Source organism: Dipodomys spectabilis, unplaced genomic scaffold, assembly GCF_019054845.1.
Source record: "Dipodomys spectabilis isolate Male_0828 unplaced genomic scaffold, ASM1905484v1 ptg000125l, whole genome shotgun sequence".
NCBI classification, from domain to species: Eukaryota; Metazoa; Chordata; class Mammalia; order Rodentia; family Heteromyidae; genus Dipodomys; species Dipodomys spectabilis.
This window is the reverse complement of record NW_024870802.1, coordinates 18506151-18532367: the sequence shown is the minus strand read 5'-3', so window position 1 is coordinate 18532367 and position 26217 is coordinate 18506151. Positions and strand designations below refer to the sequence as shown.

Here is a 26217-nt window from a genome sequence, read left to right as displayed (position 1 = left end):
ACAGACAACGGAACAGATTCACCTACATAATGTCTTGACAGACAAGCACAAGTGGCAGCTACAAGATTTATTTTCTAGTTCATATCTAACAAATTGCAGCCTCTTAAGTGACAACTGGTTGCTGGCTGCTCACTCTTCTTTATCCAGAATAGTCTTCACAGCGGGAGGAATTGTGTGGGAGTCTCCTAAACCATCTTTCTCCATAGCCAGGAGAACCTGATCTGGGTAGAAGAGATGTAGGTTTTTCATGGGCTAATGACAATTCTGATGACAGTGAAGATGTTGCCCGAGAGGATCTGAAGGAATGTCACTGAAGCTGGGGGCCAAGCACAAGGCCAGTGACCAGCCTGGTTTGAGAACATGTTCTCAGTAGAGGTAGCACTCCTTCACGTTCAGCCATCTGCAGACCAGCCTCCTTGCCCCCAAAAGACTGCCATGCCTGCTCTTTCACAACTGAAGCCTACAGTGCTGCAAGTACAGACTCACATACTTTTAAACCTAACTGGGACCTCAAGTACTGTCCAGCATAGCCCCCTTACGTTACAATATAGAGGAGACGTGGCATGCTCAGAACACACAGGGTTTAAAACCCAAGCATGCCCGGCTTCTGGCAGGCATGGTGGCTCATGACTGCAACCCTAGCTATTCAGGAGGCTGAGATCTGAAGATCGCAGTTCCAACCCAGCCTACACAGGAAAGGCTATGAGACTCTTATCTCCAATTAATCAGAAAAAAAAAAAAAAAGCCAGAAGTGGAACTGTGGCTCAAGTAAGCAAAGAAACGAAGCTCAAGGACACTGCCTTGACTCTGTGCTCAAGCCCCAGGACTAGAACAACAACGACAACAAGTCAGATTTCTTGATTTCCTGTATAAGGTTTCTTCCCTGGCCTTTGGGAGAGGCAAGACAAGAAATCACTGTCAGAGCCACACCAATACAAGTGTGTTCCCAGTCCTTTCACTCTGGACCATGTCTATGGCCTTTCAGTTGTACTTACAAAGGCCTTGAACCCCTAGCCATCTTCCTTCTTAGACCCTCTGCTCCTGCCGCCAGTTTCCCTCTGAGCTATGAGCTGTGTGCTAACACTGCCACCCCGCTTTTCAAAAGCTCCTTTGGGAGTAAATTCATTCAATCGAGTTTTCGTTTAACCAAAAACTCCCTCACAACCTCCAGCCCTGGTGCTAACATGCTGTTCTCGATGAAGAGCTCTGCTCTGTCCACAGGCATGTGTGGGCAGCTGGAAGAGGAACCAGCGTTAACAAATGTCCTAGAGGTCAAACCTTCTGATCACAATGTAATAGTAATGATAGATTTATGAAAACTTTTTTTAAAAAGGGAATGCTATTCTAAATGACTGTTGAAATTAAGTATACAACTTAAGTCTTCTAAATCAAAGTTGCAGGATGCTTTATGTACAGAACAAAAATATACAACTGAGTACTGAATTCATTAAATACCCAAAATAATAAGGGAAAAAACAATAATAGAAATTTAAAACAATAGATTAGAAGCAGTGGGAATAAAAAAAGGGGGCCAGAGGCATGGCTCAGCAGTAAAGTACCTGCCTAGCAAGTGCAAGGCACTGACTTCACATATGAATCAGTCAATCAATCAATAAATCCAAGATTTGATCCTTAGAAAAACCTCCACAATAACAGCCATTTGGAAGAGCAACACTCACAGGTTGGAGAAACATTAATTATTCAACTAAAAGCTTTGGTGATAAATATTTAGAAAAGAATCGAGGATATATCTCACTTGATATATTAAAGTGAACTCCAAATGGATTAAAGAGGCCATGATTTCACAGGAAAAGAAGCAATGATAATATTAAATATTGGTAAGGATTTAAGACAGACATTTTCATACTCAGAGTTGGACAGATAATTTGGTAAAGCTTGCATAAAATACGAGACTTAAAAGCCATCTACATTTAGCTGGATGCTGGTGGCTCACACCTGTGATCCTAGCTACTCAGAAGGCTGAGATTTGAAAATCATGGTTCAAAGCCAGCTGGGGCAAGAAAGTCCACATGACTTTTATTTCCAATTAACCACCAAAAAAAAGTGGTAGAGTGTCAGCCTTGAGGACAAAAGCTCAAACCCTGAATTCAAGCCCTAGGACCAGCATTTAAAAAAAAAAAAAAAAAGATGGTTGCTAGCAAGTCTACAAAATCTTTGGTCTCTGTTCAGGCTAACAAGGCCGTTCAAACTATAAACAAATGTACATGATGTTGTTGTGAGGAGGATTGTTACAGCTGACTCACTGAAGGCTCTTACTATGTGTAGTGATGGGGATAGGAAAACCCATAGCCCCTCAAGGCCCCACAGCACCCATTGTAGTCAGACTGCTATTCGGAGCAAAGAGGCCTTGGTCATCTTGGTAAAGGAATTATTAGAACTGACCTGGGAGGCTGTCTGTGTCTCCAGGAGCTTTGAAATAGCCTGGGCCACATTCCAGGTAGATAATTTAACAAGAATCCTTGAGGGTGGAAATGAGTTGTCAGGATTTTCAATGCTTCCTGGGTGATTCCCAGGGCAATCAAAATTGCTGCACACTGACTTAGGACCTGATTCAGTTCTAGGCACTTGCCCTATGCCACCACACTTCTTTTAGTGAGATCTCCATATTCTTTTTTGCTCCTGGATGTTCATTGCACATATGCCTTGCCTGCCATAGATCCAACTCAACCCTCAGGAATTTCCTTTGCTCTTAAGGATATCATCTTAGCCCAAATTACTTTTCTAAGTCATGCCATTTGGACCACAGTATGCTGCTCAATCTAGGGATTGACTATTTGGGGAAGAACTAAGTATTTATTACCAAAATAATCCACAGAAAAGGAGAGAAGTTGGGTAGCATCAAACATAGCCATGCTGGTGTGCCACAAGTCTGTTGTGTGTGACCATCATGTGAGATAGCATCATGGCTTGTATTAAGGCCAATAGGATGCCTGAACAGAATCTGACTCAATTACAAATCATAGAACTCAAATCTAACATTTCTCTGAGCCTGGTGGCAATAGCTCATGCCTCTAATCCTAGCAGCTTAGGAAGCTGAGATCTAAGGATTGTGGTTCAAAGCTAGCCAGAGCAAAAAAGTCCATGGCTCACACCTGTAATCCTAGCTACTCAAGAGGCTGAGATCTGAAGATCGTGGTTCAAAGCCAGCCCGGACAGGAAAGTCTGTGAGACTCTTACCTCCAATAAACCACCAGAAATCTGGAAGTGACACTGTGGCTCAAGTGGTAGAGCACTAGCCTTGAGCCAAAGAGCTGAGGAACAGCACCCAGACCCAGAGTTCAAGCCCCACAACTGACTCCCCCCCACCCTAAAAAAGGCCATGAGACTCTTATCTCCAATTAACCACTAAAAAGTAGGAAGTGAACCTGTGGCTCAAGTGGTAGAGTGATAACCTTGAGCAAAAGAGCTCAGGGACAGCTTCTATGCCCTGAGTTCAAGCCTTATGACTGGCACCAAAAGAAAAGAAAAATCTTCGAATGTCCATTAAAATATAAAGATTATTGTTTTGCCCTTTTTGTAGGACACTATAGGAATCTGTGATTTCATAAGGAGCTTTTTATTGAAATATAATTAATATACATAAAAAGGTGTATATCCTGAATCTTTCTCAGTTTTTTTTTTTAACAAAATAAACACATTTTATAATCAGCATTTGGCTTGTTACCAGGTCAAGACCCCAAAGTATTCCTTGGTACTATTTAGAACCAGCTTCCAAGAATAAACATTACCTTAAATTCCACCAGTATAGATTTGTCTTACTACTTTTTGTACTTTATGTAAGTGAAATCATATAAGATATACTTTATTGTGTTCTGGATTTTTTTGTTCACATATTGACCTATATTTTTGCATGTGGTTATAGTTTTAACTGGATTTTAGTAGATTTTTGGCCCTTGAAATATATTCCAACAAACTTTTGTTGTTGTTTTTGGTCATGGGGCTTGAACTCAGGGCCTGGGGTCCTGTCCCTGAGCTTTTTTGCTCAAGTCTACTGCTCTACCACTTTGAGCCACAGCTCCACTTCTGGTTTACTGGTGGTTAATGGGAGAAAAAAATCTCATGGACTTTCCTGCCTAGGCTGGCTTGAACCATGATCCTCAGATCTCAACCTCCTGAGTAGCTACGATTACACACATAAGCCACCAGCAAGTGCCTGGCTCCAACTATCATTATTTTAAGCAAGAACTGTGGTTAGAGCTGAGGAATACAAAACAAATAAGGGTAAAGTCCTTGCTGTGAGGAATGTTTGATCTAGTTGTGATTGGAATTTACTATGAAATGAATTCTTCTTTGATAAACAAATATTTATGCAGTATTCATTATGGGACAGGTGCTGGGGATAAGCAGTGAACCTGCAGACAAAACTGGTGGAAATCCTTTCTTTTCTTTCCGAGACATGCATGGGCAAGTTCTGCTTACCAACAGCCACTTGCCCCTGTCTTACAAGAGGTTTACCATAGAGGAACTAAGGGTGAAAGCTATTTCTTTCTTCTGGCAGCTTGGAGTGAGGTATGATGGTATTCCTGGTTAATGGTAGGGAAGTTTTCAAATTCTTGAATGTAGGAAGCACCTGTCTGTCTATACCAATTTCTACTTTATTCTATGCCTGTACAGAAGGGGATAAAAACCCTGGAGCCTGTGGAACCATTGGCTGACAACTTACACTGGAATAAGGCTGAGCATCAAGATACTTTTAAGAACCATAAAGTGAAAAGAGCACAGTTATGATAAAAGTCATGAACCCTTGAATTTGCTTCAATAACAAGACGCTCTGATGTGAATCAATTCATTAGTGCTGGCTTTTTGAAGCCTAACAAATTACTTGAATATGAAATTGTGACAGCAGAGGGGAGAAGAATTAGAAGTGAATCTAACACCACACCTGGACTGATGGTTTAGGAAAAAATACATTTTGTTTGGCTTACCCCACCACTCCTACTTTTTATGGAAGATATTTCAACTCTATATAAAAATTCACTCTCAGGGCTGGGAAGGTGGCTCAGTGGTAGAGTGCTTGCCTTGTATGCATGAGGCCCTGGGTTTGATTCCTCAGCACTACATAAGCAGAAAAAAGCCAGAAGTGGCACTGGAGCTAAAATGGTAGAGTGTTAGCCTTGAGCTGAAGATCTGAGGGACAGTGCCCAGCCCAGAGTTTAGGCCCCATGACAGACCCCCCCCCCCCAAAAAAAAAAATTCACTCTCATGTGCCTATCTTTCAGCTTCAAGATAATTAGTTCATTTGCAATGTATCTCTAGCCGCCTGATGTCCCTCATCCCTTGATTATTATTTCTTTTTTATGCCAGCCCTGGGACTTGAACTCAGGGCCTAAGCACCATCCCTTAGCTTTTTCCCTCAAGGTTGGTGCTCTACTACTTGAACCACAGCTTTTTGGTGGCTAATTGCAGATAAAAGTCTCATGGAGGGCTGGGAAGGTGGCTCAGTGGTAGCGTGCTTGCCTTGCATGCCTGAGGCCCTGGGTTCGATTCCTCAGCACCACATAAGCAAAAAGAAAAAAGCCGGAAGTGGCGCTGTGGCTCAAGTGGTAGAGCGCTAGCCTTGAGCTGAAGAGCTGAGGGATAGCACTCAGGCCCAGAGTTCAGGCTCCACAACCAGACCCGAAAAAAAATAAATAAACTACTCAGGAAAAGCTGGAAATGGCACTGTGCCTCAAGTGGTAGTGCACTACCTTGATTGAGCCCAAAAAGATTCAGGGCCAGTGCTCAGGAACTGAGTGCAAATCCCATAACTGGCAAAAAAAAAAGTCTCATGGACTTTCCTGCCAGGGTGGGCTTTGAACGATGATCCTCAGATCTTAGCCTCCTGAATAGCTAGGATTACAGGGGTGAGCCATTTGTGCCCAAGCTCCTGCTTATTTAGAAAAAAACTCATAGTCAAATCACTTACTAGTTTCAATGTACTTGAAACTAGTTCAGAAAGTGAGATCTAGTTGTAATCCCCTGGTTAGCAGGCAGAGGTAAAGAGTTATATTTAATGCCTAAACTTCAAAAGTAAACATCACAAGTTTACTAACAAAAACCAGAATTATTAATGTATTATGTTATTTTATTTATATTTATATTATCACTAATTTATCTAGTAGACAAGCCTACTATTTGGCTTAAGGCCCCTCTTTTAAGCCTTTTGTTCAGAGAAGTTGTCCAAAGAGTTCAACAAAGCGTGGGGACAGTTGCTTTTTCATCAGTAATTTTGAAACCAGCTCCCTGTAAATTTTGAAATGACAAATTTGTCCCTGTGAAGGTATTTTACCAACTCATTGGTAATATGATGGTCTAAGACTCTCCCCAAGTCTTACTAGTTCCCATCTTAGTCTATAATATTCTCAAAAAAGAAGGTTGATGTTCACTGTGGATGAATGTGATGCTCATCAAGGAAGTGTCAATGAGGTAGGAAATACCTCAGTACCACTGGGCATTGAGCTAAATTTTACTATGTCTCCCAGGATTAAACCCCCAAATCACCATCGTTTTAGCAATGAATGTTCCAGAAATTCTACAGTCTTTGTCATGATAGCATGCAAAAATGTCTATTTAGCTGCATCTGCTGGTATTATCTGCTCTGCTTATAACTCAGAATGCTTCTCAGGGCACGTGACAACTGTCACTGGAGAGGTATGGGGCCCAAAACCTTCAACCCGCCTTTGATGAGAAGATAATTAGGAATAAGAAAGGCTGCAAAGGCTTTTATATATAAATAGCACTGTAGAAAACAGACATTCAGATCTTTTTCTACATTCAACACCCCTATTCATTTTTCTGAGAGATAAAAGCAGCAAAGACTGTCAATCTGTCAGTTTAACCATTTTCATTATGTTCTTTTTTTGGGGCAGGTTATTCACATCGAACTCCTTTGATGTGATCAGTGATGATGCTTTTATTGGTCTTCCACATCTAGAGTATTTGTAAGTAAGGGGAAAAAAATTACAAATGATTCCAGACAGGTTCTCTCAACTTCCTTTAGCTGTCTGACCAAATGTATTATAACCTATTGCAGATTCATAGAGAATAACAACATCAAGTCCATTTCAAGACATACCTTCCGGGGACTCAAGTCTTTAATTCACCTGTAAGTATGTATATTGTTATTACTATTTACGCTTGCTAATGCAGTAAAAGCACCATGCTATGAGTGTCTATGAAAATTTAAGAACCCAAATGATTTGTCTCTATGCATGCTGTGCTCTCTCTTTCTCTCTGTCATCTGTCAGCATATTCTCAGGAAATTGATCACTATTAATATTTTTAGCCTAAATTGCCATAATTAGAAAGCGAGCTAAAGCAGGGAAATTATATGACTGAAATAACTTTTTTATATCTACATCATTACTCACTTCATAGATAATTATGGTTGATATTAACTGCTAATTTGATATTAACTGGGGGATTTTTCTGTATAAAATCTACCTTTATATACATTTAAAATGAATATAGCCAAAGGCAATGTCTACAGGGTACCTAACCAACTTGTTTTATAAATTTATCAGTGGATGATTAATATAGTAGTCGCTCTTAACGGGACAATTTTGTCTCCCAGGGAATGTTTGGCAATATCTAGAGACATGTTCACTTGTCACAACTAGGGAATGTAATTGGCATCTAGTAGGTAGAGATCAGGATTGTTCCTAAACAGGATAGTCAAGAATTATCTAGCCTAAAATGGCATAACAAGGAGATTGAGAACCTTTAACAACATGAACTCTACAACTTGCTTCTTCTAGTTTCTTCTACTTCTCTGTCTGTCTGTCTGTCTGTCTGTCTGTCTCTCTCTCTCTCTTTCACACACACACACACACACACACACACACACACACACACAGTTGGAGGCATAACATCTTCCCATGTAAGAGATTAGGAAAAAAGATCATGAAGGGAATATATAACTAATGAACTAATGAGTTATGGACCTATAAAAGCATCTCTGTAGTGATTGGATTGATTGATTGGCTATTCATCCACTTGGTGACTATTACCCAAGTGCCTACTCTAGGTCTCATTAGAATTAAAGATGTAAGAGTTCTATGTAGCATTGTCATTCTGTCAACCTTACCCTAGTCCCTCATAGCACTGGATTCCCAGCTCTGTTCTAGGCCTAGAATGTAGCAAAGGAAAAGAGCAGACAGAAAGAGCTGCCCTCCAGGGGATGTTCCAGTATGCCACATCAGTCATCCTGTAAGTGAACTAGGCCTCATTCTCTTTTGCTCTTTGGTTTGCAGAAAGGGGAAGTTAATGGCCTGATTTACTTTACTAAATTGTATCTTTCATGGCTTTTATGTATAGCCATTTTATAATAAAAACATCATCTGCAATGCTGCCCTTTGTATCAGCTATATAAAAAGGTGCAAATATGACTGTTAACAGGATAAATGTTATGCAGTTTTATCAAAGAGTACAACACTGCCAAACTTCATTCTTCAGACAAAAGTAAACAAAAGCAGTAAGTATATGGAAGGAGAAATGAATAAGCATGACTTCAATTTGAGGTCCCAGACTGATACTTGGCATCAGGGGCCCTGCAGAAAGAATACAAGGCCCTCTCCAGGAACCCGGACTCCATGTACTCAGGGGTACCCTTTCCAGCCCAAAGGCCTAGACCTTTACTCAACCTTCCTACAGGGAACAAGAGAAAATGTCCTCTCTACTTCATAGGAAAGGAAAAGAAGAAGGGAAAGGAGCAAGGAAGGAAGACAGAGGGGAAGAAGGAGAGGAAATGAAGGAAAATGGGAAAGGAAGAAAGAAAATAAGTTATATACCCCCATATAGAAGATCATACATTTTGCTTGACGACAGAGCATTGTTTCCTATGAAATGAATAGGAATTTAACTGTGGTGCAAATGAGGTCCCTGTTTAAGTGGTATGGAGACTAGAAAGACAGCTTGGTATAGCTTGTGCTTCCTATCTAGAAACTTTCAAGATCAAAGGAACACCAAAGGCTGCCTTCAAAGAGTGAGAGGCAAAAATTGCAGGAGTCATACAAAGAATGAAAAGGAAGTCCCACCTCTCCAAGTTGGTACTGGAGGCATGAAGGTAGGTGAGGGAACGGGCTGAGGGTGAACAAACGAAGATCTTAGGTCTCCAGCATCTTTATACTTATTAGGTTGATTAGACAGTTTCCATCTACAAAAATGACAGTGCCATATGGCTCCTTCTACACAGTTTCTATGATGTGACTTGCACTTTACAAGGAATAAGACCCGCAGGGATGAGTACGATCCAGCCCCACAGTGGAGAAATTCATTCTAGAGAGAGGAATTAGGCAAACCAGTGTTTTCTCACTATGTGAGTGTATGCCCGTGTTTTATTCTCCTTCTAATTATGCTGTTCTCCAAGGCACATTTCATTCTTCCTTTCTGCTTGCCTGCCTGTCTGCCGTTTTTTCCTTCCTGTTTTTTTCCTTCTTTCCTTCCTTCTTTTTCTCTTTTCTTCCTGCTTTCTTTCCTTCGTATTTTCTTTCCATCCTGCCTCTTTTCTTTCATGTCTTACTTTCTGCCTGCCTGCCTGCCTTTCCTCCTTCCTTCCCTTCTTTCCTTCCTTCCTTCCTTCCTTCCTTTTTTTCTCCTTCCTGCCTGTCTTCCTTTCTTCCTTTTAAGGAAAAGATGGAGTAGGCAGTACTTGAAACCCAGATGTCCCTCTGCTGCTTGTACGCCAAGTTCATTTCCCACTATATACTGCTGATAAATTCAGCATTTGTATGAGCCATTAGTTTCCTTTTGAAGTTTTTAGGTAGCAAAGGCACTTTTCTCCACCTCTGACCTCCTTTCCCTAATTGAAAGGCAAATGATCAAGCAGAGAATGATTACCTCACCCTCTAACCTGCATACCCTTCAGAAGAGTTTACAAAGCTGTTTTGTGCTCTAAATACATCATAGTTTCCAGATGACAGGAGGAAAGAGAAGGACAATAGCACCATCCTCATAGATGCACTTCAAGATGAAGGCAACACTGAGTATAAGCCTCTCCCCACTCAGTCAGCAGTAAAGCCAGACATTTCCCAAGAGCTTTGGCAAGACATTAGTAATGACTCTACCATATCAGTTATAGCTCAACCAGAAGCTTTCATTGAGCTGATTAGATCCTTCCCTGAGAAATGATTTGAACAGTAAATGTGACTAGAGAATGAAGAGATCCTGAAGATAAGAGCCCCCACATACACTCACTTCTTTTTGTTGTTGTTGTTGGTCATGCAGCCTGAACTCTGGGCCAGGGCACTATTCCTTAGCTCTTCAGCTCCATGCTAGTGCTCTACCACTTGAGCCACAGTGCCACTTCCAGCTTTTTGGGCTTATGTGATGTTGAGGAATCGAACCCAGGGCTTCATGCATCCAAGGCAAGCACTCTACCACTGAGCCACCTCCCCCCTCCCCGCCCCCAACTTCTTATTTTGCAGATATGAGGTAGAAATTCAATATACACTTTTAGACTTTTAGATCCAATTTGTTTCCACTACAGTTTAATATTCAAACTGTGTCAAGAACAATAAACATATCACTTTAAAATTATATCATTTTAAACTTATCTCACTTTTTTATATACATCTGTTTCATTAGAATGGTCTTCTAGAGTTACTTATGAACAACTTAAAAGTTACTACAGGGCTGGAAAATATATGGCAATGGTAGACTGTCTAGTATGTGCCTGAGTTTGAATGATAGAGCTACAAAAAAAAAAAAAAACCTACTTAAATATACTTATCTTACCTGTAAGGTAAGACTCTTCTTCCCTAAAAAATTAGCTCTCAGAAAAAAGGTGAGTGAGCACGGCATTGGTGGCTCACACCTGTAATCCTAGCTACTCAGGAGGCTGAGATCTGAGGATCCTAATTCCAAGCCAGCCAGGCAGGGAAGTCCATGAGATTCTTTTTTTTTTTGGGAGGGGGGTCCGGTCGTGGGGTCTGAACTCTGGGCCTGGGCGCTGTCCCTCAGCTCTTCAGCTCAAGGTTAGCGCTCTACCACTTGAGCCACAGCGCCACTTCCGGCTTTTTTCATTTTGCTTATGTGGTGCTGAGGAATCGAACCCAGGGCCTCAGGCATGCAAGGCAAGAGCTCTACCACTGAGCCATCTTCCCAGCCCCGATGAGATCCTTATCTTTAATTAACCAATAAAAAGCTGGAAGAGGAGCTGTGGCTCAAGTGGTAGAATACTAGCCTTGAACACAAAAGCTCAGGGATAGTCTCCAGGCCCTGAGTTCAAGGACTAGCACAAAAAAAGAAAGGGAGGAGGGAGAGGGAGAGAGAAAAAGGGAAGGAGGGAAGGAGGAAGAGAGGAAGGAAGGAAGGAAAGAAGGAAGGAAAGAGGGAAGGAAGGAAGGAAGGGAAAAGGAAGGAAGGAAGGAAGGAAGGAAGGAAGGAAGGAAGGAAGTCTTTATGGTTAAGAATCTATAACACTTCTCTAGAGTCAGAACCTTCTCTTCATTTCCTTATTCTGAGTCATTGCCCTAATATTATTCATGTGCATTAGTTAGCTTTTTTTTTTTTTTACTATAATGAAATACCTGAAGCAGGCTAACTTTATAAGGAAAATATATTTATTTAACTCAGAGTACAGGAGGTTCAAGAACATGGTACTGGCATCAGCTTGGGTCTGACAAAGTCCTTCTTGTTGGCAGAGTCCTGAAGTGCACTGACCAAGGCAAGAGACCAGAAGTGTCTGTGTCTCTGAGGTGTCTGATCTCTGTTGCCTTTTTTTATTTAAATAAAGCCAACAGGACACAATCCTGAGGCTTCAACCAACAACTTTATCTAAAACTAATCACTTTCCAAAGACCCCACCTCTAAGCTCCTTAACTCTTAAGAGCATTAGCAATTAGACTCCTGCCTGCGTTTGATGTGACAAATCATATTCAAACTATAGCACCCTACCTAACTTTAATGTTTGAATAGCTTGTGTATGTCAGCAAAAATAAAAATTAGTTTATTGCCAATGCTGACCAAAATCCTTGAATATCAATAATGATTTTTGTTAATATTCATTGAGCTGTTTTCCCTTAGGGATTACTATGGCTACCAGGATTGTTGACATGAAATTATAATATTCTGTGGGGAAAATTATCACCAGTCTACTTCTTATAGAGTAGCTACTGGTTGCTCAGTGCTGTAGAGGTGCCAAGAATATGTGTAACAGTTCTCAAACTTTGGGTGCCTGTGCCCCAAGTCAACCATGCTTAGCCTTAGGCTTGGCCCTCATGTGGACATCTGTGTGAAGAGGTAGTATGATGTAGGGGCTGAAAGGGGAATCTCTCATCAGGCTGCGGGGTTCAAATCTTGGCAGCCCTCAGGCAGATTATATTATTCTACTTTGTCCTACTTGTTCACATGTAAATGGGAGTAATCATTACTTATAAAAATGAGAGTGAAGAAGCCAGGCCTTAGTAGCTTACACCTGTAATCCTAGCTATGCAGGACGTTGAGTTCTGAGGATCACACTTCAAAGCCAACCCTGGCAGACAAATCTGAGAGACTCTGCTCTCCAATTAACCAGAAAAAAATGGCTGAAAATGGAGTTGTGGCTCAACTGGTAGAGAGAAATAACTAAGAAACAATGCTCAGGCACTGAGGTCAAGGCTAGTACCAGTACAAGAAGGGCTTGGGGGTGGGGGTGGCTTAGGAATAGCTAGTTCCTAAGGTAATGAAATTAAATCAGCTCACCTCTGCATAGTACAGAGCCTTATGTCTAGTAAACCTATCGTATAAGAAGAAGCTATAGCTATCCACCTCCATTGGTCCTGGATCTGGATTCTGAATGCTGCTGGGTATTTATCTCCTTTAAACATTTCATAGGAAATTAAAATAACTGCATTTGAAGTGCCGCAGGTTCAGTGAGACACAAACCCAAGCTGAGATGCCGCATTGCAGGGGGCCTGGGAGCACCCCAGATGGCTGTGGGTGTTGCTTTCTTAGCAGCACAGCCCTGTGGCACCGAAACAAATGTGCTGTCTGAGCCAGTCCGGTCTGCCTTGGAGACAAGATTTCCTAGTGAGTTCCACCATCATGATCAGAGGTTTCCTCGGGTGGTTGAGCCATCTGAACACAAGGTGGAGGGAATGGTAGACATTACTGTTGGGGAAGGATGGAGGTCTGCCTTTGAGAGAACTTGACCCTGCTCAACTACCATCAAGTTGGGTGATATTCTGGGTGTTTTCTTAGACTCTGAACAGAAGTCACACTGTGAAGAGTCTCTGTGTGACTTGGAATTATCAGCCCAGTGAGGCAGGGGAGGGAGAGCAGCTGTGGGGCAAGGTCCACATGATGGGGTCCCAGCAATGCCCACACCCGGGCCTCGCACTTTCTCCTTAACTCCTTTCCTGGTGCAGTGGTCTAAGAGAAGTATCTGCCACTCCTCCTCTTTTCCAGATTGGTTCCTTTTCTCTTATCCACTCCAAACCACCTCCTTTACTCACTCATTCATTCATTAAAAAGTATCTACTGAAGGCCTCTGCTGCAGGCTAGATGCTATGCTAGGGAATGGGAGTACAATGGAAAGGAGAATGTTCTTCCAGTACTTAAGGTAGCAGCATCCTAGATAGAAAGGACTAATGGTGAAGGGAGGAGGGAGGGTGGGAGAAGACAGGGACATTTTCTTAACCTCTCATGGCTTTTGTCATCTTCTGTTCTCCATCAGCTCTGCCCTCCCTCACAGATATCCCAGGACACCATCTCTTTCTTAGAGAAACCTGTTGCCTCTTAACGGATTCAAGTATTACTTCCAGCATCATCTGATTAGTATTAAAGATGAAGCTATAACTCTCTTACAGTGAAAATGATGAAGATGTGATTTAAGAGTCAAAATAGAACTTGCCGATCATTTTAACCAAGGTATCAAACAGCTCATGAAAACAGCCAGAGCTCAAACCCACATCTTCTCTTCCCCGTCTGGACCATGTCCACTGCACTTGGTGGCTGATTCAAAAACTCTTCATGGGAGCCTGGCAGGATGGGTTGGCTTGGGTCATGCCTGGTTTTCCTTAAATTATCCCAAACGGAACCTCTTCTCTTAGCCATGTTGATGGCCAATTCTAAGTCCTTGTCTTTCTCTCCTTCACTCTCCATATTCTTCTGCCTTTCAATCCTGAGAAGAAGAAATTCTCATAAACTATTGAAATCTAGCTCTGATCCTTGACCTCACCTTTGCCAGTGTATCCCAGCTAGCAGACCTTCGAGGAAGGAGATTCCCAGCCCCAGTTCATGGCCAGACTCCCTCCTGCCATGACCTTAGAGGACAGAGGACTTCAGAGATGAGGACCAGTGCCTTCATGGCACTGGTCCATGAAGCCTCAGAATCACTTCTTCAGTGGGCTCTGAGCTGATGACTGCAAGAGGCTATGACAAATCCTAAAGAGGGGGGCCTCTACCAGGGTGATGGTTAATTTTCTCTTAAAAAAATAATTTTAAGCCAGGCACCAATGGCTCATGCCTGTAATCCTTGCTACTCAGGAGGCTGAGATCTGAGGATCACGGTTCAAAGCCAGGCCAGGAAAGTCCATGAGACTCTTATCTCCAATAAACTACTCAGAAAAAGCCAAAGTGTCACTTTGGCTCAAGTGGTAGAGCACTAGCCTTGAGCACAAAGAGGCCCAGGGACAGCACCCAGGCCCTGAGTTCAAGCCCCAGGACAGCAAAAAATAAACAAATAAAAGTAAAATGATAATAATAGTATTTTAATTTAATTTTTATTTTTTGTCTTTCATGGGGTTTGAACTCAGGGCCTGGGCACTTTCCCTGAGCTCTTTTACTCAAGGCTAGCCTTCTACCACTTCAAACCACAGTGTCACTACTGGTTTCCTGGTGGTTAATTGAAGATAAGAGTCTTACGGACTTTCCTGCATGGGCTGGCTTTGAACTGTGATCCTCAGATCTCAGCCTCCTGAATGTCTAGGATTACAGGCATAAGCCACTAGTGCTTGGCTATTACATTTCTTTTGTAACGTAATTCTCAGGCTAGGGGGCAGCATTACTTCCTTAAGTCTTTCTCTGCTCAAGTTCCTCTGCCTGCTTTCTGTTTATCCCAATGTGACCTGATGTCAGCCTCCCAGAGACTAGAGAACTGAACTTCAGTTCCTAGGTCTTAGGCATCTGGAAGTCTCCAGATTTCTGTGTCTTTCTTTTGTTTCTGCTTCTTCTCTAAGTCCAGCCTTCTCAGGCCCATCGCTCACCAAATCTAGACATAAAGCACTATCCTATCACCTTCTAATAGTCTCCTTTAGCAGATTTTGGAGCTGCTGAATGTGGATGGTCACATCAGTCAATTCAGAAATGAACAGTTTCCAAATGTTTGCTGGACAAATTTTACACAGGAGCATTGCTTCTCACTCCCCCCCCCCCTCCTTCCCCATCCCCCACCCCAGTTAGGCTGGATACCAGCTTGAGGTATCTCCTTTTCCCAACACCTTCATATTATCTCTACTTCATCATGATAAAGCTGAGCTGTATACATTTTCTGTCATTATAACAACTACTTGAGATAACCAACTTATAAGAGTTTCAGTCTCTGGTTTGGCCCCATTGCTTTGAGCCTGTGGCTGCACAGGGTGGTTGAGAGAGTGCAGTGAAGTGAAAGTCTTAACCTCATGGTCAGAAAATAAAGTGAGAAGTAGGAATGTCCTGGGGTCCCACAGTCACCTTCTGAGGGCAGACTTCTAGCGATCTTCCATTAGGCCTTGTTTCCATCATCTCCCAGTAGTGCCATGGTGACTGGAGACCAAACCTTTAACATGTGGGTCTGTGGCAAGCATGCTAGATCCAAACTTTGGCAGGAACCCTGAAGAAGATACATCACCAAAGTCACATGGTGAAATCAGGATTCCAGATTCCAACTTAGTTCAGACTCCAAAACTGCCTTTCATCACAAAATCCTTTGTTGTCCAGGCTTCAACTTTCTGATTCTTGCCCCATTCTTACATTTTACCAGTTCATTAAAAAACTTAATTAACTTAAAAATAGGTTCTAAAAGTCTTGAATGTTAGCATTTGAGAAATCTCATATGTAATTAGAGGAGGTAAAAGGCAGGGAAGACTTTTGAGGTTTTAAAAAGAAAAACTTAAGGTTTTCAAGGGCTTTGGAGGCAAACTACGTAGGATTTTTGGTTTCCTTTTTTTTTTTTAATGAGAGAAATAAAAGTATATAACATGTGCTGGCTAAAACTAGAAAATTTCAGTAGCTGGTACCCTTTCTTGATATGGCATTACCATTTGATTAAGTCAGTATTCCTGTAGTATGTGCATATATATCCCTTAGTATTATCAGAAGTATCTAGGTGCCAGTAGTATCTAGATAGTACTTTCTGCCTGATGAGTATCATTGGAGTGATCTGTGGATGAACAAATAGAGGAAACAAGACCTGTGATAATAGAAGAACAGAAAGGGAGAAAGAGATGAGTAGAGGATAGATGGGTAGAAAGCTTTCTCTGAGATGCAATGAATGAAGCTAGAAGCTAGAAAATGGGACCCATACTTTGGAGAGAAGAAGGCATATGTGAGCAATGGGATAGAGCCATGGGTATGTTGATTAGAAATGTAGCTGCCTTCTGATCATTATAAGATAGTTCAGCTCCAGTAAGTGGGAGAAGGACCATTTGGACGCAGACACTACCAGCTTAGTGAATTATCATTTGGGAAATACCCTAAAAGGTAAGTCTGGTTTCCTAAATACAGAGAGCAACACACCGATATCATTGTGTTGCTGGTTTGTTGTTATTGTCATTGCCTTTGGCCACTATGAACTGTTAAGTGACTCGAGGGATGTTGAAGCAAAGAGGTCAAAGGTTAAATACAATAATAGGAATCTGAGTAGTATCTTAGAAGATAAAAGCAAGTCCTACAAGTAATTTAGGAGACGAGAAATGACAAAAGGAACTCAGAACTCATCTTTGTCATAAACGCATTTAATCTGTCACCTAGTTTACATCACGCTCTTTTTTTTTTTTTTTTTCAGGAGTCTCGCAAATAACAATCTCCAGACACTTCCAAAAGATATTTTCAAAGGCCTGGATTCTTTAACAAATGTGTAAGAAGACTTAAGAAATTGCTGATGAATTATTTTGCAGTAATTAATTAAATAGGTGTTGCTTATGAGACTTTTTAAGGGGCTTTAAAATTCCATTTGAATTTCCAAATTTTAATTTTAAATTGGCCTAAAATTTAAATTGACACAAACTAACACATGGGTGTTCTTTGCTAGATACCATGGGAAATTCTGAATACAAGGGACCTAGGCATTATTTTGACAAAAAGTGTGTGTCTATTTAAGAGGGGTAATGGAAAGGGTCTCTGGGGTGGGGGGGCAAGGAGGAAAAGACCTCCACAGAAATTTCAAGATCCCTTTTCTTTGTTTCTCATGAGGTCCAGGAAATGAGGTTTCAAAGAGAATAACATTAAGGGGTCTGGGAAACTGACAGAGTAAGATGAGAGGTTACACTCAGGAGTTGGGTGAGGCCACCTAGAAATGGGAGCAGGAAGTGGGGGAAGGGAAGAAAGTTTGCCTTTTCTCTCATTAGACTGAATAACAACTCTGGGCTTAATCCCTAGGAATTTGGCTTAAGCCCCAGGAAGAGAATGAATTTAATTATTTTTGACCCTTTTTCAAACAAAAGAGCTTTCAAACTTTGACTTTTAAGCTTCAGAGTGAAAGATCTTTTGCAAGGAATTTGTATATTTTGCTGTAAGCAAAGCAAGTACTATAGGCCTAACTCTCCCAAAAGCAATTTGGCTCCATTAATGCCTTCCAAAACATTAACAAGGTATTTGGATGTCAGAAAATAGACTATTAAGAGCAAATAAGAGGCTAGATGAAAGAAATCAAGAGATTCAAGTGCTTTACTAGAGACTATATATTCAAAACAACTTGTCTCCAATAACAGAATCTTCTGGGGCAAAAATTTTCCTCTAAGCCTAGTATTTAACTTCAAATCAGGAAGCTAATGAAAAACTTTCTTTGTTCCTTGAAGTAGGTCCTCAGCCCCTCCCCCATGCCTGTTATTCCAATTCCAGAATGATAGTTTTATTTCCAAGAGTGCCAGAATCAAGACACTTTCAAGAGAGACCGCATACATCTATTATCTGGTCCAGTTTACGCTAACCCTGAAGGATTGGCACTCATTATTCTGTGTCAGATTACTCTTGGGAGATGAAGTCAGTTCTGGGAATGTCTTGGAAGGCAGATGATGCTCCATGCCAGGCCGGGGACACAGTTCATTGGTGGCTTCCATCCCATTCTGTATCAATCTAACATTGGAAATTGGTTCCGTCTCGAGCAAATCCCATAATGAGTTTGGCCTTGTGGGCCTCATCTGATAGGCCCAAATCAAGAATTATCTTAGAAGTGTAAGGATCTGTGCCAACTTGCCTTTTAGTGGGTTTCTTAATTTTCTTGAACGGTATCATCTAAAACATGTTCTTAAATGTTTGGGAATCTAAAAATTATTTATGTGCTGTGTGAAGAGTGAGCAACACCTATCTCAGGAATTCTGTGTGACCAGCAAAGGAAATGGAATTCCTGAAGAGAAGCAATGCAAATAACAGAGAACTTGGTGAATTGGTTGGGGTCCAACGTGGAAACTTAAGCCTATAGCATACAATTTATTACAGGCATAAACTAGTGTATATCTACAGTAACTCTGCCTTATCAAAATCATTTCCTATCAAGAGAATATTGGTAATTCAGGAAATTTGTAGACCTAGACCAAGACCAGGATTAAGTACATCTATAAAGAAGCAAAGCAAACATTGTATTCTATTCTGGAGCTCTATGATGTGTAATATGGTGTCTACTAGACCCTTGTAGTTACATGACACCTGGGACGTACTGTAACTAAGGAACTTAATTCTAAATCTTTAGTTTTTGGTGCTGAAAACTGAACCCAGAACCTTGAACATACTAGGCATATACTACTGAGCTAAGTACGCCCCCATTCCCTTACCTTTTAAAGTTTAAACCAAAAAAGTTTCTTAATTCAATTACCAGGAAATTTTGGCTTATGAATCTATTGCTCACCTATATGTTTTATGAAATCTAAATGCAGACCACATTTTCGGATGAAAATTTAGCATCAGAATTGAGATACAGTGTAAATATAAAATACACTGTAGACAGTATAAATAATGTAAATATCTCAAAATTGTCGATATTGACTAGCTGTCCAAATGATACTATTTTGAGCAAATAAAATTAAATGAAACATACAATTATAATTAAGTATATTGTTTCTCTTTACTATTAAAAAATATGGTTATAGAAAAATTTAAATTACATGTGAGTCACACCTTATTTCTATTGACAGCACTGCTTTAGACTAAGCCCCCTTTAATCCAAAAGAGAGTAAGTTATGAGGTCTCAAGGACTGGAGTGTCCTTTATGGGTGCTCTGTCGCCATATTCTGAGCCCAAATTGGATGGTCAGTGAAGTTCAAGGCAGATTATGGAGCATTATATAAAGCCAGGTGAGATCATTGCACATTAATGGCTAATTGTAGAAGTCTTACCAGGGCCCTCAAACTGCAAAAGCAGAAGAGGTTTGTCTTTCAGGGACCTGAGAGGAAATTCATTTAATTGTGACTGTAAACTGAAGTGGCTAGTGGAATGGCTTGGCCACACCAATGCAACAGTGGAAGACATATACTGTGAAGGCCCCCCAGAATACAAGAAGCGCAAAATCAATAGTCTCTCCACCAAGGATTTTGATTGCATCATTACAGGTAATATACTTAAAACCAATTGACAGCATACAATTAAAATAAGGGCAACTTTTTTATTTGTACCTATAGGAACTGGGAAGGGGGTTGACTTAAAAAACTAGTAGCTGGGCACAAGTGGGTTTGTAATCCTAGCTGCTCATGAGGCTGAGATCCAAGAATCTCAGTGTAAAGCCAGCCTAGACAGGAAAGTCCGTGAGACTCTTATCTCCAGTTAACTACCCAAAAGCCATTCGTGGAGGTGTGGATCAATGGCAGAGCACTAGTTTTGGACACAAAAGCTCTCAAACAACACCTAGGCCCTGAGTTCAAACCCTCCAATCAGCACTAAAGAAAGAAAGAAAACAAGCAAGCAAGAAAGAAATTAGCATTTAATTTTTTTAAATTATGAACTCTTAAAACTTCATGTGTTTAAAAGCAAAATAAAATTACCATTTTATTGTTTCTCTAAGATAAATGTAAATCTTGATATATTTGAAATCTAGTCAAGGAAAGAGGTATTAATAGTAGTTCACACTTACCTATCATCATTTTTTGCTTTTTGCAGAATTTGCAAAGTCTCAAGACCTGCCTTACCAGTCACTGTCCATAGACACTTTTTCTTACATGAATGATGAGTATGTAGTCATTGCTCAGCCGTTTACTGGAAAATGCATTTTCCTTGAATGGGACCATGTAGAAAAGACCTTCCGGAATTATGACAACATTACAGGTAGGAAAACCTGATACAACACTGAGTGGGAAGTGATTGCTTTGGCCAACAAATAATACCAGGAAAAGATGAGTAGCATGAAGGAGTGCTTGCAAGAGTTTTAGAGTCATTCTAATCCCATTTACTAAGTGACTTGAGATTATCTTCTAAAGCTTCACTTATATTTCTCAGTTATAAAATGAGAGTAACACTTGATTCATAGGATGGTTAATAAAATAGTATGATCATGTATTTAAGAAAGTTAGGATAGGACCCAGCATATTAAATATACATTAAATGGCAGGCTTCTTATCTCAAAAGGAAGTACTGAAAGTCCTAATCTAGATTCTGACATAATGTAGCTGGAGAAATCAACTCACTTTCTTTTGTTTAACTTTAAAATTAGGTTGATTTAAAAAAATTGGGTTGATTGATTGATTGTGCCACTGCTGGGATTTAATTCAGAGCCTCCCACCCTTGCTTAGCTTTTGTATTCAATGCTGGCATTCTACCACTTGAGCCACAGCTCCACTTCCAACTTCTTGCTGGTTAGTTGGAGATAAGATACTCTCAGATTTGTCGGCCTAGGCTAGCTTTGAACCACAATCCTCAGATCTTAGCGTTCTCAGCAATTAGGATTACTGGCATGAGCCGTGGGCACCTGGTTTTACAGAGATGGTGTCCCCACATGTAACTGACTTCAAACTCCCAATCCTCCTTCTTAGACCTCCCAACTACCAGGACTACAGGTATATACTGATACATATGTCTGGCTTAAAGAGGTTGTTTTAAGTCAGCAAACCTCCAACTTTATTACACATTTATTTTATAAAATATTAATGTGTGTCTTATAAAAATAAAAGGTTTTATAGTCTAAAAAACCCATAAGCCATATCTCCCTCTAGAGATTCATAAAACATATATTAGCGGTCTGAGAAATCCAGCAATGAGAAATCAAATCTCAGTATTTTTCGCTATTAATTTGGTGGACAGTCCAAATTTTTTCCATGAAGATTAATACTTGAGTCATGTCTTAAGTTTCTTTCCCAGTTCAACAGCCTTTAAAATTGTAAGTCATAAATTAGAATAATTCTGCCATGTTTACATCACCTTACCTTCTCATACCTTGGAACTGCTCCTCAGAGCACTCAAATTTCCCTGTGAAAGGTCATCTGGTAGACAAGGTGTAGAAGGTCGCAGTTAAGAGTCTGCCTGTGGCCATCCATCTACCTATTCATTAAAGGACAGAGAGAATTCAGGGCTTGCTGGGAACCAAGGTTGCCAGGTAAAGAAATCCCTCCAGACTGAGACCTTTCTTGACTTCCCCTTCTTTCCCAAGGAAGAAGGTCGTGCATCTCTCTTCCTAAGTTTTCCAGTGGACCAGGAAGGACTTCATACTAGGAAACGATTCTTCCAGCCTGTGTACAACCCATCAGTTTCTCCGGATGAATCTTCTAGAGGAGCATTTTAAAGAGAAATGAGTCATTCGTTTGCAGAATAGAGGGCAGGCACCTCAGAGTTTATCTCACCTAAAATGATGCCTTAGTTTGTTCCTGCTGCTATAACAAAGATGCCCTAGACTGCATAATTTATAAACAACCAAGGTCTATTTCTCATAAAGCTTACTGTGCGGGCTGGGAAGGTGGCTCAGTGGTAGAGCGCTTGCCTTGCATGCCTGAGGCCCTGAGTTCGATTCCTCAGCACCACATAAGCAGAAAAAAAAAAGCCGGAAGTGGCGCTGTGGCTCAAGTCGTAGAGCGCTAGCCTTGAGCTGAAGAGCTGAGAGACAGCACCCAGGCCCAGAGTTCAGGCCCATGACTGACAAAAAAAAAAAAAAAGCTTACTGTGCTTCCAAGATGGTTCATTCTCTCTTTTCACAGACAAAGAAAGGACCAAAAGGGACTAAATAGATTCCTTCAGGTCTGTAAGGGCATTAAACATTCATAAGGTCTCTGTCCTAACCACAAAATCACCTCCTAATATTGCATTGGGAATTATGTTTCAACACCAAATTTTAGAATTATACAAACATTCAAATCACAGCAGATGACAAATATGTCAGATACAAGATCACTGTTTACTTCTTCACCACAGACATTGCTACACAATCATGTTATTCTTCCTTGAAGAGTGCAAACATGGCCAGAGACTCCTTCTCTAGGCAATCACAGCCAGCTAGTCAATCAAGATTGGTACATACGGCAAAATCAAGTGGCCATCTCTGACTATTGTGATCTCTCACTGCACAAAAGAAAAATCTGAATCACAGAGAAGTTAAATGATCCTCCCAAAGTCACACAATCAGTTTAGTTCTGAAAAGAATCACATATAAAATATGTTTAAGGGGAGAGATGGGTGAGAATGTTGAAAGGAGTGAAGATATATTGTGTTCATAAACTGTTTTGTTAAATTCCAATTCCTTTGCACAACTACTTAAAGAAAATTTAAAAAGGAGGGAGAAAAATCATTTTACTTGTGAATGGAGCCAAGTAGTAGAGAGAGTTTGTATCAGACTTGTTTGCATCAGAAACCTGGAGCTAGAACCAGAAGAAGAAGAAGAAGAAGAATGGGTACAATTTGTTCTTGTTTTCTTTGGATTTCCAAGAGCTCAACTCTCTTCAGACAGTGAGATCAGACTCTGTTGATAAATGTCAAACTACTGGCAAAAGGATAACAATCATATCACTCACAGACCCCTTATTCCCTTATTATTCATTATATGAGATTTCCCAAAATAAATTTCAGGAGCATTACCCGTGGCTGTACTTTCACTTTGTTCCTTTTTTTTTTTTTGGTCGATTATGGGGTTTGAACTCTGGGCCTGCGCGCTGTCCCTCAGCTCTTCAGCTCAAGGCTAGCGCTCTACCACTTGAGCCACAGCACCTCTTTCGGTTTATCTGATAGTTTATTGGAGATTAGAGTCTCACAGACTTTCCTACCCTGGCTGGCTTTGAACCATGATCCTCGGATCTCAACCTCCTGAGTAGCTAGTATTATAGGCGTGAGCCACTGGCTCCTGGCTGTCACTTTGTTCTTAAAGATTCCTTTTCCTTCTCACCTGCAACCATGACATGAAGCTCCAGAAAAGTGACAAACATTATTTACTTCTTTCCCTGGAGGATTCTAGAGCAAGATTATTCTAGAGCAGCGACTATTTTATGCGTAGAGCAAATCAATCACACATGAAGCTACAACCATCACTCTAGATTTTGTAGGGTAGTTCTAGAACTTTGTGCAATCCTAGCCCAAGTTTTCAGACTGGGACAGCTAACTTTACCTCAGCCTGGGTTAAACAGGCACATACGGGTTTGAATAGGTCTTCATTCCTTTGGGCTTCATTTTCTTATCTAGAAAAGAGAAAATGGTAATATTTACCTCTTAAGTTTATTGGGAAATTTTAATATGATGATGTGACAAAGCACATAGTAAATTTTCAGTAAATGTTAGGTTTTTTTGTTTTTTGCAATCCTGGGGATTGAACTCAAGGTCTCTCTTTTGCTAAGCAAGTACTCTACCCGTTGAGTTTGTTTTACTTTTACTTTGTTTTCCAGATAGGTTTTCATGCTGACTTTGGTTAGCATAGTTGGAGGTTAAACTCTAACTTTGATCTTCCTACCTTTGCTTCCCTAGTAGTTGGGACATTAGGTGTTCATACCCACATCCAGCTTCTCTTTGAGATAAGGCCTTGCTAGTTTGGCTCAGCTGATCCTCCTATCTCTGCTTCCCAAGTAACTGGGATTATAGGCTAGTGCCCTTGTGCCAGACCTCTAAATGATATACCTTTTTAATTAGAATTACTAGAATTAATTTATGATCTGTCAGAGAAAGCAATACTTTCTGTTTCAAGGACTGAGAGAAGAAAATATAGGCTCTATGGTCTGAATATCTAGAGGCAGTTGGAGGTGATATGGTAACTTCATTGTTCATAACAAGATCCTATGAGGTCAAAAACCCTTGGGTCCATTGGCCTTAGAAATTGCCTTGCTTAGCCAATCACAGAAATCACTTGTTTCAGACTGCTTTCAGTAGAAGTTGTATCTGGCTCCAGTCTGCATGTTCTCCATGTTCCAGAGGAGATAGCCACACAACTAATCTCTACTTTGTCTTTTCCCAGGCACATCCACTGTAGTATGCAAGCCAATAGTCATTGAAACTCAGCTGTATGTCATTGTGGCCCAGCTGTTTGGCGGCTCTCATATCTATAAGCGAGATGGTTTTGCAAACAAATTCATAAAAATCCAGGATATTGAAATTCTCAAAATCCGAAAACCCAATGACATTGAAACATTCAAGATCGAAAACAACTGGTACTTTGTCGTGGCTGACAGTTCCAAGGCTGGTTTCACTACCATTTATAAATGGAATGGCAATGGATTCTACTCCCATCAATCCTTACATGCCTGGTACAGGGATACTGATGTGGAATATCTAGAGATAGCCAGAACACCACTGACACTCAGAACACCTCATTTAATCTTGTCCAGTAGCTCCCAACGTCCTGTCATTTATCAGTGGAACAAAGCCACCCAGCTATTCACTAACCAAACTGACATTCCTAACATGGAGGATGTATATGCAGTAAAGCACTTCGCAGTGAAGGGCGACGTGTACATTTGCTTGACCCGATTCATTGGTGATTCCAAAGTCATGAAATGGGGAGGCTCCTCATTCCAGGATGTTCAGAGAATGCCATCACGAGGATCCATGGTGTTTCAGCCTCTTCAGATAAATAATTACCAATACGCAATTCTTGGAAGTGATTATTCCTTTACTCAAGTGTATAACTGGGATGCAGAAAAAGCCAAATTTGTGAAATTCCAGGAATTAAATGTTCAGGCGCCGAGATCATTCACACATGTATCCATTAATAAGCGTAATTTTCTGTTTGCTTCCAGTTTTAAGGGAAATACACAGATTTACAAACATGTCATAGTTGACCTAAGCGCATGAGACACCAAATTCTGTGGCTGCTATCAGAAACTTTCTACAATACAAGACCTTGATGAACTCAATGCATGATGACTCTTCTTATCACACTTGCAAATGAATGCCTTCCAAACACTGAGAACCAAGCACTACCACTCTCTCCATCTTTTAACTGTCCAGTCCAGTGGTGTGGGAAAGTTACTGTGTCTAAGACAAAATTTAATTGTGTAACTGTTCTTTGCAGTGAAATGTGTAAATAAGCGTTTAATGGTATCTGTTACTCCAAAAAAGAAATATTAATAGTACTTTTCCATTTATTTATTCATGTGTTCAGAAACAACTGCCAAATAAAATGTTTACATTTTCTTTCATATCCCAAAGGTAATTATTTACAGGGCTTGTTTTACTTGGGTGGGTTGTCGCCTGAGGAAATAGCTTTATGCAACAGGATTAAATTTGTATGCAGGATTAGTGGTATGGTTAATGAGTGAAGATAAAAAAAAACAATGTAAATGATTTCCCATAAGCAGGTTTATAAACAGGCTATATAAGCTGATTTCCAACAGCCAAAGTATTTCCAGAAGTAAAGACTTTCTAAAGAGCTGCCTGTAGAATCATCTGACAGCTGATAGAGGCTATAACTCAATTGCACTTGCCTCTAATGTACCTCTGTGGAGGCCTCCTAATCTGATCAAGGATGCTTCACTTCTGCACCCCTGTTTTGATATTATTGCCTTGCTGTACAGTGTCCAGAAGGCTCAGATTGGGTTTCTAAGTTTCTAAGCAACTGGATCACATGAGCCATTGGTAGTTATCACAATGCCCATAGCATAACAGGTCCTCAAAACATGCCTTGGAAAAGGCATATAGTCTTCTTCTCAT

The 26217-nt window shown here is 40.6% G+C and overlaps 1 protein-coding gene across 1 annotated transcript in view; it reads left to right on the top strand.

Moving 5' to 3' along the window:
* Positions 1 to 25675, top strand: part of Lgi1 (leucine rich glioma inactivated 1) — a 37063-nt gene extending 11388 nt beyond the window's left edge. Inside the window, exons 4-9 of the mRNA XM_042689518.1 lie at positions 6870 to 6941; positions 7034 to 7105; positions 16964 to 17035; positions 19552 to 19721; positions 20266 to 20430; positions 24524 to 25675. Coding sequence (XP_042545452.1) covers positions 6870 to 6941; positions 7034 to 7105; positions 16964 to 17035; positions 19552 to 19721; positions 20266 to 20430; positions 24524 to 25359 — 1387 coding nt within the window. The 3' untranslated portion in view covers positions 25360 to 25675. The remainder of the gene's footprint in view (positions 1 to 6869; positions 6942 to 7033; positions 7106 to 16963; positions 17036 to 19551; positions 19722 to 20265; positions 20431 to 24523) is intronic.
* Positions 25676 to 26217: the final 542 nt, after the last annotated feature.